The sequence below is a fragment of the Episyrphus balteatus genome, chromosome 4, assembly GCF_945859705.1.
Source record: "Episyrphus balteatus chromosome 4, idEpiBalt1.1, whole genome shotgun sequence".
Lineage (NCBI taxonomy): Eukaryota > Metazoa > Arthropoda > Insecta > Diptera > Syrphidae > Episyrphus > Episyrphus balteatus.
This window is the reverse complement of record NC_079137.1, coordinates 81,796,647-81,810,135: the sequence shown is the minus strand read 5'-3', so window position 1 is coordinate 81,810,135 and position 13,489 is coordinate 81,796,647. Positions and strand designations below refer to the sequence as shown.

Sequence of the window (13,489 nt, the reverse complement as noted above, 5' to 3'; positions counted from 1 at the left end):
TTCCCGAAAAAACAATCACAAAATCCGATCATTATGGCAATTTGTATGAAATTTTAAATTACGGACGGATTCCGTGATTGTTTTTTCGGGAATCGTAGCAAATTTCCGATACGAGTATCTTATTATCTTATACGATAAGGCCGATTATCTTCACTTCACTTCACTTCAAAGTACAGTCGATGTGAAAAACCAAACCCATTTTATGTGACATCAAAGCCTCATTTTTGCTTCGGAGAGACAACTCGTTGACCGACATCATTTGGGTACAAACTACCCAACAAGGGATATTTTTTGTTGTTAATGACTTTTGGCACCCCATATTTAAAAATTTTGACAGCTAGTAAGTGATCAATAAAGTCCAATTGGATGTCAGTAATTATTTAAAAAAAAAAATGTTTTTGGCAGTTTAGCTTTAAGGGTCACTGAGGCGTATGTGGAACTTTTTTTTTTAGGACTTTCATGAGGGGCAACGAAAATCAGCTTAGCTATCTACCCCAAAACTGGCGATATTTTTAGTTTAATTTGATTTGAAATCCAAATAATTTACGGTATATGTTTCTTCTTTAGTGCGACCAAATTTTTTTTCACCACCGGATATGAACATTTTTCCAATTGCCAGGATTCATTCAAATGGAGTGTTCTTTTTCGGGGTTATACAAATTCGTAGTGGATGAATTTCGCGTCAAATAACAGGTTAAATATAACATCTTCTTACAAAATTAATCATGAATTTTCTTTTTTGTCATCAAATCAATGTTGAAAATAAATTTGACTTCATCATATAACTCGATGGGGTTGGGGTCGAAATTCTGTATGTGCCAAAATTCGGATTCCAAAATTCTGTATTCCAAACCTCTGTATTTTAAAATGCTGTAAATTCAAAATTCTGTATTTTAAAATTCTGTAAATTCAAAATTCTGTATTCTAAAATTCTGTATATACAAAATTCTGGATTTCAAAATTCTGTATTCCTAAATCCTGTAAATGATAAAAGAAAAATTGTTTTGATAACGAAAAAAAGTCCGCACTTTTTCATACAAGAATATTCATACATTTTTTACCATTTTGTTTTTTTTTTTTTGTTATTTTTTATTTGTTTTTGTCTTTTTTTGTAAGGTCTGAAACGAAACTTAAATATTTATGTATGTAGAACATAATCTCTTATTCCCTAATTTTTCCTCTGCGAAAACTGTCACATGAGGTTTTATGTAGAACATAAATCCTTGACTTGCGTTTTACCAAACGGCTCTTATACACTGTTATACTTAATTTGTGAATTGAATACAAATTGTTTAACAGGAAAGACCAAAAGGTATGTGGAATATACAGAATTCCAAAAAGCAGAATAATGGATTTCCAGAATTTTGAAAAAAGAATTTTGGATTTACAGAATTTAGGAATACAGAATAACGACCCGTTCCCAATTCGATGTGAACAAAGACCCTTTCGCCACCATAGACAAAATTATTGTCAATTTTTTCAATCATTTACAAGCAAGAAATTACACAATTATTTTTTTTTTTTTCCAAATGGTTCATGCCTTAGAAAATAATTTATTTAAGTATTTCATTTTATATAGATTTTTTTTGTTTGTTTTAATTATTTCTTACAAATATATATGTTTTAAAAATATATAATTAGATTTTTTTGTTTTTATTTATTTATTTATATATTATGATAAATTGTTTTCCCTTTACATTTGTCTGTATTTTTTTTTCTTTTTATGTTTTTATTTTTGTTTTTAATTTAATATTACATACATATATTTTATATTTTTTATTTTCTTAAAAAAGCGTTATAATTTGTTAAAATTGATAAAAATGATATAAATAAGCACGTAGCTATTCGCGGATATTTTGTTTGTTTTATTTTTTATTCTTGTTTTTAAATTAATTTTATAATAATTTATTTAGGGTCTGCATTTTTTTGTTTAATTTAATTATTTTTGTTTTTCTGTATGATTAAATACAATATGTTGTGTTTATAATAATATGTATATAATTTTTGTTTTCTGTTTATCCATTATACTTTTAACTCTCTCATAGGTTTATATACTTCCATTGGATATTTTTGTTTTTTCTTTTAATAACAATCATTTCTTTTTTTGTAATTAAAATTAACTAACTTATATTTCAACAAATTTAATAAAATAAAATGCATAATTTGATTTCTTATGGCAGAGTGTATGATCTGTGGGTTTTCTTTTTTTAATTTTAAACAAATTTTTCAAACCTTTCAATTTTTTTTTCGTTTTGTAAATAAACGAAAATATAAACATTGTTTTTCTTTCCTTTCATAGGTACTTCTCTTTGTTGGTGGATAAAATTTTAAACAACACATTCTTTTCATTTCTAAGAACAAAACATTCCATGCTAAAATATGTTTAATTTCTTTATTAAAAAAAAAAGAGAAATTAAGGAAAAGGCGAATTATCAGGATCGTCATCGTACTTTTACACAAAAAATGAAAAACATTTGATGTACCAATATAATGTAATAGTTTTTAGGTTTCAGAGTGAATGGAATTTGAAAGTGAATACAAAAAATGTTAAACAAAATAAAATAATAATTTTATTTATTATTGAAGAAGAAACACTGATATAAAATCCTATAATTTCTTTAGTTTATATTGATAAGCTATAATTGGTACTTCTTTTTTGTGTATAATATACGTGTATATTTTTTAGTATAAGTATAAATATAAATATTTTTTTTTTTATTCCCATTGTGTCCTTAATTTAATATATAATTTTTTTTTATTTATTATTTATTTTACGATTTCCCTTTGTTTGTGGTCGGTAAAAAAAAGTTATTTATATATTTTTCTTTAATATAACACTATTTCGATATATATTTTTTTTTATATAAATTTTACTGTTTTTTTTTTTCTTAGCTTATGGATTATGTTATATTATTTACATAACAAAAAAATAAAGGAAAAACCAAACAAATATAATATTTATATATATAGATTATTATATAAAAATATTTACAATAAATTAAGTTTATCTGTATGCGTGTAATACATATGCATAATGTTCACATTTATTTTTTTTTAATTTTATTTTTTAGTAAAAATTATTACATACTATTTTTTTTTATTTATTTAGGGGCATCTTTGTAGAAAAAAAAATATATATAATTAAAAACATGTTACAACGTCGATTAATTTAGAATTTAAAAAATGTTTATATCGCTTCGCTCGTTAAATTAATATTATTATTATTTTTTCTTGTTTATAGTTAATATTTGAATTGTTTTGTTTTGAAAACATCAATTGCAGTTTTATTTGTTTTGATATACATTTTTTAATTTATGTTTTAGTTTGTTTTTGTGGGATTTTTTCTTAAAGGAAAAACCACACATTCATCAATTTGATATTTTTTTGTTTTTGCTTAAATAATTTTATATGTATGCGTATTACATGCATGCTGATTATACAAAAAAAGAATAAGAAAACAGAGAAAATAAAATAAATATCTTTAAGTAAGAGTACTTTCTGTTTTGTATCTGATTTTTTTTTTTTTTTTTTAATTTTTTTTTTTTGTTAGTTTAGTTGTTTTAAATGGACACAATATGCATTTGCCATTTTAAATCTTTTTTTTTTATTATTATGTTTTTCTATTCCTCTTGCTATTGTCGTCTTATATTTAAAAAACATTTTTTAAATTTAAAACAAAAATAAAAAATAAACAATTAAGCTTTAAAACTTAAATATTAATAAACATATATTCCCACTGTTACGTTTTATTACTTAGATCGTTTAAACTGGGCGGACTACCGATTTGTTGCTGTTGTTGTTGTTGCTGCTGTTGTTGCGACTGAACTCCTTGGTTGTTAGTCGGTTGCTGTGGTTGTTGGGGTTGTTGTTGTTGAGTGATAATAGATGTCGTTGATGATGTCGGCTGCACCATTTGCATTTGATGTGATTGTGTTAAATGAGTTTGTTGGAGAATTTGTTGTTGTTGTTGCTGCTGTTGTTGTTGTTGCTGTTGTTGTTGTTGAAGATGATTGTTGAGGGGATTATTTGAATTGCACAATACACTATATACTGAATCAACTTTGCTTAGTTTCTCAAAGAGAGGAATCAACTCGAGCAGTTCACAGTCAGTTACGTCGTCGAACCACGACTTTACTGGAACCTTAAAAAAGAAAAAATGAAAGTTAAGAAATAGCAAGATTTTTATCTAAATCATAAATAAGGATGTTCAACTCTTAAAGCATCAAAACTCAAAAAGAAAATTTACAATCATTCATTATCCAGTAAAGAACGTCCAAAACATAGTATCTTTAATTTTTTTTTTTTTTTCAAAATGGTTGGAGATATCCAGAGAGAATAAAATAGCTAAGCGATCAAAGGTTCAAGTTCTTTCTTGAAGAAGGTAGATCGATATCACCAACTTCGAATGCGTTTCTCTATAAAATTGTCCACATTCAGATACAATACCGAAGTAGAAGAGGCTATCAGGATAACAACTGACACACTTAGACCACTTACTGGTCCGTTGTAATACCATGATATTGCAAGCAAGCTTTTAATAAAGCGGTGAAGGTCAGTGGTGATTATGTAAGTCATTCGTATTTTCTAAATACATAGTATTTCTCCAAGAAGTATAATTTACGTCTACTGGAAAGAGCAGGACATGAGCAAAGAAGGTGTTGGGTTGTTTCTTCTTCTTCTTAATCAAAACAATTTCTGCAGAAGTCGTTTGAGACCACGCCTAGTCTCACGGCGTGTCTACCTATGAGACAGTGTACAGTTAGACACCTATTACGGAGCTAGAATGCAGTCTTTTCAGAGATTACAGATTTTTTAAGGCTTTGTATCCAGCCTAGGTCAGATCTTTTTGGTAATTTGGCATGTTGTTATACTTCACCATCTTTTTTTTTCTCTATGAATTTGCAAGTTGCTATGGGTACACGAAAGTTGAACTAATTAGGTAAAATTGCTATTCCATTTCAGGTGAGTTCATCTGCTTCGCAGTATCCCAGAATATTTCTATGTCCCGGCAAAATAAAGAGGTGAATGTTAAAATGTTGTGAAACCTCCATGAAAGGCAATCGACTGTCACGGGCATTTACAGAATTTAAAAAAAAAAACCATTTGAGGGCAGCTTGGCTATCAGAGAAGATGCGGATATCCGGTGTAGATATCACATTTTCTTGAATGAACTTAAATGCTTAAGTTTCGATTCAGCAAACGACTCTTAGTCTTTTTGAGTAAACTCCGCCACCCACTCCGTCATTAGTATTTGTCTGCGTACAAATGAATTGATTCATCTCTCAAAAAATCTTCATTGGCCAATGCCGATTTGTTCGGAATGGTGACTTTATAGTTGTTACCAAAAACCAATTGTAAAGTAGTGTAGTCAGAGTGACTATGAATTGATCCGAATGAATTCAGAATTTTTTTTGTGGCCAATAAAGTTATTGGTCCATTGGGAGATGACCTCGGAGCGAATAGCTGTGCTCAAGCCCACTTGTTTGCTCAAAATATTTGGTATCAAGGAATGCAACAAAGATGAACTTTTTGTGATGGATGGAATATTCATTATTGCTAACTACAGTAAGTAGGGCTGTTTCTACCGATTTCCCTTTACAATAAGCACAAAACTGCTGTAGATAGAAGATTGTAATCTATGAAATTACGAAAGTGGGTATCAATCATTTACTCTAGAGTTTTGAGAAGAAATGATGATAGACTATAAGAGAATTTGACTGTTTTGGATATAAATACAACTTTAACTTCTCTCCATAGAGGAGAGATGTATTTCATGTCTACACATAAATTCAGAATTATCTATAAGATGAAGTGGATTTACATAAGGCATTTTTTGGATTTTAAAAAAATCCACTGAATATTTATTTATTTATTTATTTCGTCAAGCAGGGTTTTAAATCTCTTATACACTACAGAATACAATGAGAATTATAATAAATAAATTCTACCCACCAGAGAACAAAAAAGATATAATATTTTTCTTAAATAAATCTCTGCTTGAAAACATATTGAAATCGATAATGTTACAAACTGAGTTAACCTTTGATTTCTTCTAGATTCAAGAGATTAAATTCCCCATAAAAAAAAAATATTCTTAGAGTAGTTGAAAAATAAGCGCCTTGAAACAAGTATCATGCATTGCTTCATGACTAATTTGTCGAATTGTATTTATATTTACTTGTTTATGCATATCTTGAAGTATTTATATTATCTAAAATTAACCAAAACAAAAGTCGATAAGAACAAGGAAACCTAAAAACAGTTTTGTAATGTTCTTTGAAAATCTTATCTACCAAGACAATAATGATAAGACTTAAGGCATAACAATAAACTTCAATCAAAACAAAAACTCCCATCCATATTAATAATTACCGCATTATCTGGATGAAATATGTAACTAGCTGGCGAATTATCAACTATAACAATCTTTTGTAAATCACGTCCTAGTCGATTAAGATCCTTAATATAATTTCCTCGATAATAAACGCATGATTCCCTAAACAGTCTTGCACGAAACACATTCCATCTGTTTAAAATAAAAAGATGAATATTTTTAATTAAACACACAAAAATTCAAATAAAAAAAGAACTTACTTATCTAACAGATCTGCAACAGGATCTGCATATTTGGCTAGTGATGCTGTAAACAATACACACTCGTACAGTTCACCCATTTTCCGAAGGAATTCATCCACATGGGGACGTTTCAAAACATACACCTGATGAATGGTTCCATCTATTTCTACCGGTACTATAAAATCTGCATTGGGAATTGGCTGTAAAAAAAAAAGAAGAAGGAAGAAAATTAAAGTTATTATGTTTTTCTTTTTAATGATTCTAAAATAAGAATAGTGTTATATTCATGTGTATTTTTAGTGACACTCTCTGACGAGGACAAAAAGCCCGAGCAACAACCAGGCGGATGACACATACTGTACGATGTCCTTTTCATGGCTCTTGTGGCAGGAAATTATGACTAATTTTAGATGGATATCCATAATGGAAAATCATTCATGAGGGAGAAATTCAAAAGGTCCAGCAGATGCCCTTTTAGTTTATAAAAAAATAATAACATAGAGTTTGGGGTTGAATGAAGAAGAAGGAGTTGAAATATGATGGCCAGAACGGACAACCATAAACGCACACACACAAATGAATGTGCTACTGGTGCTCCTTTTCAAAGTCTCTAAACGGAAGCAGTACCTTCATAAATTTGTTCTAACCCAAACTTTGTTTTAAAATGATAATGTTTTATATGGTGGAATTGGGTTATAAAAGAGAGAGAGAAAGATAAATATTTTTATTTCCTCTGGCTTTTTGTTGGACATGAACATGGAGTGTGTCAAAGAGGTAAAAACACTGAATTAATTTTAAATTACCTTCGTTTTTTTTGTGTCGATTGAATGAAACGATACGAGGATAATTAGAGCTTTTATGGGTCATGAATAATTTAACTTTTCTCCTGAATAAATGGTGTGATGACTTAAAAATTATATTTATTTCTTTTTTTATTAATTAATTTATTTATCAATTATGTACATATTTGCCAGTAAAGTTAATTCAAACAAATTTCTGGTGAATAAAAAAATCCAAGGTGGCAGAAAAGTAAATATGTATATTTAAATTGTGCAATGTGCATGGGTGCATTTTATGATAAAGCTTGTTAATTAATTTGATTATTTTGTATAAAATTGAAGTTAATATCACTCGAAATGATTTAAAATTTAAACAATTTAAAATATAAGTATAGACAGGTGGTAGAAATGGCAGTCATAAGCAACCTAGATTGGTGACCCAAGGAGCTAAGAATGCACTTTTTTGATACCAAAACTAAAGTTATGAGTGATTAATGGATTTATAAAATTAATATGGTTCTAAAAACATATGGCATGGTCAAGTCCCTGGAAAACTAGTCGTTTACCGTATTTAAAAGCCTGCTACCTTCCAGAGAGAGCAGTGCAGTACTAGGAAGCTGTTACTAAAACCACTGTCGCATTGGGGAATGAGATCAAGTCTTTGATTTTTGATAATCAGATTCCCAGAGAAAGTACTCTATTCCCAGCAAGGGCAGGGCATTGGTATAGCAAGTGGAAAACTGTTTCTTTTTCTTGCTGGTTGAAAAATGAAAATGCCAGCTGATTGGAAAACGAAACACCCTTTTGCAAATTGGACGAAGACATTTTTAATTTTGTTGCAAACCAAATTCACCTTTCTGCAAATCGAATTCATCTTCCGAAGATCAAATTTTTGACAGAAGATATAAGCTTTTCAAGCAAGTTTTGGAGGCTTTTCTGCTTATTTTCTTTGAACCAAACACTCTTCAAAAATCGAAATGATATGGTAAATATAAAAAGCTTATATCGTAAGTTCTATTCATCCGCACGCCAGTTTAAGGGAAAATTACAAAAATGTTAATTAATAAGAATTTATATAAAAATCAAACATTTTTGATTTTGAAAAGGGTGAATTTGGTTTGCAAATGAATGCATATAAGTTACAATATGGTGAAATTTTTTCCAAAAAGTTTAAATATTAAAACCAAATAACTAATTTGAAGCACATCAGTAGATATTCGCTAGTGTTAAGAATTTTTTACAGAATATCGAAAAATTTGAGCATGTTAAAAAACATAAGCAATCGTTTTTTAATATTCCTTATTGAGAAAATTTTGTGTCAGAAATTCCTAATTTCAGCATTGCAGAAACAAGACCTGTTTTCTATTAATTGTTTATCATATCACCTTCATAATTTTAATAAACCAATAAACTCTAATAGGTTATGGACGAAATAAAGAGTCGGTTTATGGAATTCCCAATTTCATGCAAGCGAATTTGATGGTTGGCAATTTAGGGTCAAGACCCACCTGAACTCGCTTAATCTGGGAGATGTTTTGACCAATGTCGTTGAAGCAAATGGTGAGGGATATGAAGATTTTTTGAAAAGAGATAGGAAAGCCATAGAACGAATTGTAGCGTTTGTTCATAATGATTTTTTGAGCTACATACATTCTCGAGAAGACTACAGCTAAAGAGATGTGGAAAAGCCTTCAATCGACTTTTGCAAGAAATTCTGTGGTGGATCAGGTTTTGGTCAGGAAGCAATTATTGAAACTCAAGATGAAATATGGTTATTCAATCGCAAAGCACATCACTGGTTTTGAAAATTTGGTAAGGCAGCTTAAGATGTCGGGAGCATCATTACCCTGTCTTAAAAATTTGATCCGTTGGTTAGTGGCAGTGATCTAACGTTTCAAATTACCAAAGACAGACTGCTCTTAGAGGAAGCAAAGTTGAATGACAGAGATGATGAAGTAATCATGTGAGATCAGCATTTGCTGGAAAGAAATTTTTTAAGAAACCTTTCAAACTCCAAAGCAAATGTTTCAAGTGCAATAAGCAAAGGCACTTAGCGAGAGATTCTGAATCAGGACATAATCAAAAGCCCAATAAAAATTCAAAGCGGGTATGTCTGATGTCGGATCGAAATAACTGTAACCGTTTCAAAGAGTCAAGCTCCAAAATAAAATGTAAGCTTGATTCTGGGACAAGTGACCATCTGATGAATGTTAACTACTGGTGTTTTTCTGAAGAGAAAGAACTGAGAGAACAAGAAAAAATCAATGTTGCGAAGAATGGTCAATTTTTAATTGAAAAATGTGCTGGAATTATTCATGGAAGAAGCAACACGGGAATCGACCTGACAATTAATGATGTTCTGTGCCTACCAGAATTAAGAGACAACTTACTTTCCGTTCAAAGTATTAAACTATTCCGAATTAGTTATTAAACTATTGCAATGAAATTTCTTCAACTGTATTTAAACTGAGCAGGTTATGATAACGCATCTCATGGATGAAAGTCTTAAAAACAAAATCAATTAATAATTACGATATTCACAGGTCGTTATCGTTTTTAAACAACTTAAATAAGTTTCTGAGTGTAGGAGTAAAAAAGAATATTAATTAAGCAATCAGACTTTCCTTCTAGGTAAAATTTCCGAAGACCCTGAAAGGAATATTTATCGAAATGGAAAACAAACAAAAATATGTACATCCTAATGACATCGTTCAGGTTGAGTTCACCTGAGTCAACCTTATATTAATTAGAAAATAAAGCAATGAACTTTTTTAATAGGCTTCTTCGTAGACTTAAATTCATCTACCCATCTGAGTTACTCAAACTTTTTTGTTTTATTTTCGTTAAAATGTGCGCATCCAGCAATTTATGTTTTATCTTTTAATGACTTCCTTCCAAAAAAAAAAATTCTGAGTACATATTTTCGTTTCCATTAATAACCTACGTGATACAAGAAACAATTAAGTATATCACCAACGACAACGTCAAGATAGAAGCAACAAAAAGGATTATATAAAAAAGGGGGCTGCTGCTGCTGTCTCAGATGTATAATTGGCCTCGAGTCCGAAAGGGGTGTTAAGAAAAAATCAATTTTAACCCAAAAAATTGAAGAAAAAAACCAGAATAACTACAAAAACACCCAACTTCATAAAAAGAACTTGCGGTGTATCATCTAAGTAATCGTCATCATCACGGTGCTCTTTGGTGGAATCCGCTTATAATGGAAGAAATTATTAGAAATTAATTTTCATATCACTCTTCAGCACTTCGCCATCGCGCTCGTTTCGATTTCCATTTGTAGCTTTCTTATCTCAAAAATGGGAAGTAAATTCCATCCACTAGAGCTATACATAAATGAAGACACGTGCATGAGACTATTTAATTTGAAAATAATAACAAAAAAAATGAGAGAGAGGGAAGGGGAAAAAAATATTTAATAATAATAAAAACAAAACACGCACATCAGAAGCCAAATTCAGAAGGCCACCGGCCGCTATTTGAGCTCGCTTGGCCAATTACAATCTCTCTATGCGAATATGTTGTAGTGAAACTATACTCTATCGATTGATATTTAATAGAGGGTTTTAATGAGGGCAAAATCGATTCATAATAATAAAATATGTAGTAAACCTTTCCATTTTCTATTATACGAGTTGAAGAGAATAAATGATATGATTTTTTGTTTTGTTTTGTATTCTTACCTTAAAACTACTATGAACTAAGGTCTCGTCCAAATCGATGACCATGCATTTTTTATGCATATCCGAGTGCCTAACTTGAGGTAGTAGGTACCTTTGTTGGTCCGGTAATGGTGGCGGTGTTGTTGATCCATCGATCGGTGTGCCATTTTGGTTGGTTTTCGTTCGGTTTCGTCGCCAACAGCACAATATTGATTGGAAGAATCCACGCTTTGGGGGTTTTAATCGGTCAACGTCATCTGTAAAAAAAATTGTAAAAAAACACTGTTAGATTCTACTTCATAGGTTTTGATGAATTAAATTTAAAAAAAAAAAATGAGTAGATTTTTAAGCTAAAATTCATTAGTTTCTGGTTTATCAATTTCAACTTAGGCTTATAAATTTTTGTTGAGATTTATGAAATTCAGCCGAAATTTATCAAATTCAGTTAAGGTTTATCAAATTCAGCTGAGATTTATCAAATTCGGCTGAGATTTATCAAATTCAGCTGAGGTTATTAAATTCAGCTGAGATTTATAAAATTGTGATGATATTTATCAAATTCTGCTAAGATTTTTCTATCAATTTCAACTTAGGCTTATAAATTTTTGTTGAGATTTATGAAATTCAGCCGAAATTTATCAAATTCAGTTAAGGTTTATCAAATTCATCTGAGATTTATCAAATTCAGCTGAGATTTATCAAGTTCACCTTATCAATTTTAGTGAGGATTTAGCAATTTCAACTGAGAAATATCAATTTTTGCTAAGATTTATGAAATTTAGCTGAGATTTATAAAATTCATCTGAGATTGTTCAAATTCACCTGACATTTATCAATTCAGCTTTATCAAATTCACCTCATCAATTTTGGTGAGGACTTGGCAATTTCAACTGAGAAATTTCAATTTTTGCTGAGATTTATTAAATTCAGCTGATCTTACCCAAATTCAGCTGATGTTAATCAAATTTAGCTGAGATTTATCAAAATTAGCTAGATTTATCAAATTCAGCAGAGATTTATCAAATTCAGCTGATATTTATCATATTCAGCTGATGTTACTCAAATTCAGCTGATATTAACCAAATTCAGCTGAGATTTATCAAAATAAGCTTAGATTTATCAAATTCAGTTCAGATTAATCAAATTCAGCTGAAATTTGTTAAGTTCAGCTGAGATTTATCAAATTCAGCTGAGGTTATTAAATTCAGCTGAGATTTGTAAAATTCCGATGGTATATTTATCAAATTTTCCTGGGATTTTTCAAATTCAGATGAGTTTTATCAAATTCAGCTCAGATTTATCAAATTCAGCTGAGATTTTTCAAATTCACATTATCAATTTAAGTGAGGACTTAGCAATTTCAACTTAGAAATATCAATTTTTGGTGGGATTTATCAAATTAAGCTGAGGTTTATCAAATTCAGCTGAGATTAATCAAATTCAGCTGATATTAATAAAATTCAGCTAATGTTACTCAAATTCAGCTGATATTAATAAAATTCAGCTAAGATTTATCAGTTTCAGTTTGATAAATTCAAGTCCCGGTTATAGACTGTGACAAACAGGCTCCTCAAAGTTGACTTTTTTCAAACAAATCTTCGTTCGATAGGTCATTACGGAATCCATTTTTAAACATTTCCGGTATTCATAAATATCATTTATGATTTATTCCTGCTCTTTGGATCTAAGATTCATTCATAATTTTCTTCACAGAAATTCTTATAGAATTCGGCATTTTTCTTCTTAATCCAATCAAGTTTCACATTTTTCCTAAATTTCCCTAATTCAAAACTGACAAGTGAATTTGATTATACTTTCCCCTCAATTGTAAACGCATACATAACTCAAGTATACATACGTCGGTGTCGGCCGTACATACATAAATGTGCAACAATATAAACAATCAACTTACACTATCACTATTCTGGTTTTCTGGTGCAAAGAGAGACGGCAACTCAAGTCAAATCGAGAGTGGGTCATGCTATAATTAAGTGTTTCTCGCACAGCGGTACCTCATGCCCTGGATTTGTTCAGTTCAATTTTTTTTTTCTGTTTCGATACAGAATTTTCTCATATTCAACGCAAAACCCCATCCCTTTTCTCTCTTCCTGATTTAACCGAATTCCGTCGATGCAATTTTGTTATGACAAAACGAAAACATTGCGAGGCAGCAGAGCGGCAGTAAGCAGCTCGACATGGCATCCACATACTGCTGCCTGTTGCTGCTTAAATTTTTTTTTTATAACTTTTTGAACAACAACTGTTCACTCGCGCGAATCAAATTTGCATGTTGTAAACATTTATTTCGTTCGGTTCGTCATCATAATCGAGATACGGGTGGCAAAAGTGCAGTGGAAACCTACCACCACCACACCACACCGCCATCATCATCTCTCTCACCCATAAGGAGTATTCTCTTGAAAAAATAATAATAACTCACAACTTTTATGAATT

At 30.2% G+C, this 13,489-nt stretch overlaps 1 protein-coding gene across 2 annotated transcripts in view; it reads right to left on the bottom strand.

The window, feature by feature from the left end:
- Nucleotides 1-3,545: 3,545 nt before the first annotated feature.
- Nucleotides 3,546-13,489, bottom strand: part of LOC129920031 (phosphatase Herzog) — a 97,507-nt gene continuing 87,563 nt past the window's right edge. Inside the window, exons 2-6 of one of the 2 annotated variants that reach the window (XM_056001185.1) lie at nt 11,057-11,292; nt 6,595-6,776; nt 6,373-6,526; nt 3,699-4,141; nt 3,546-3,663 (exon numbers count right to left, since the gene is read on the bottom strand). In XM_056001185.1, the coding sequence (XP_055857160.1) occupies nt 3,740-4,141; nt 6,373-6,526; nt 6,595-6,776; nt 11,057-11,292 (974 nt within the window). In that variant the 3' untranslated portion in view covers nt 3,546-3,663; nt 3,699-3,739. Of the gene's footprint in view, nt 4,142-6,372; nt 6,527-6,594; nt 6,777-11,056; nt 11,293-13,489 lie in introns of both variants that reach the window. The other variant, XM_056001186.1, reaches the window with a different exon arrangement.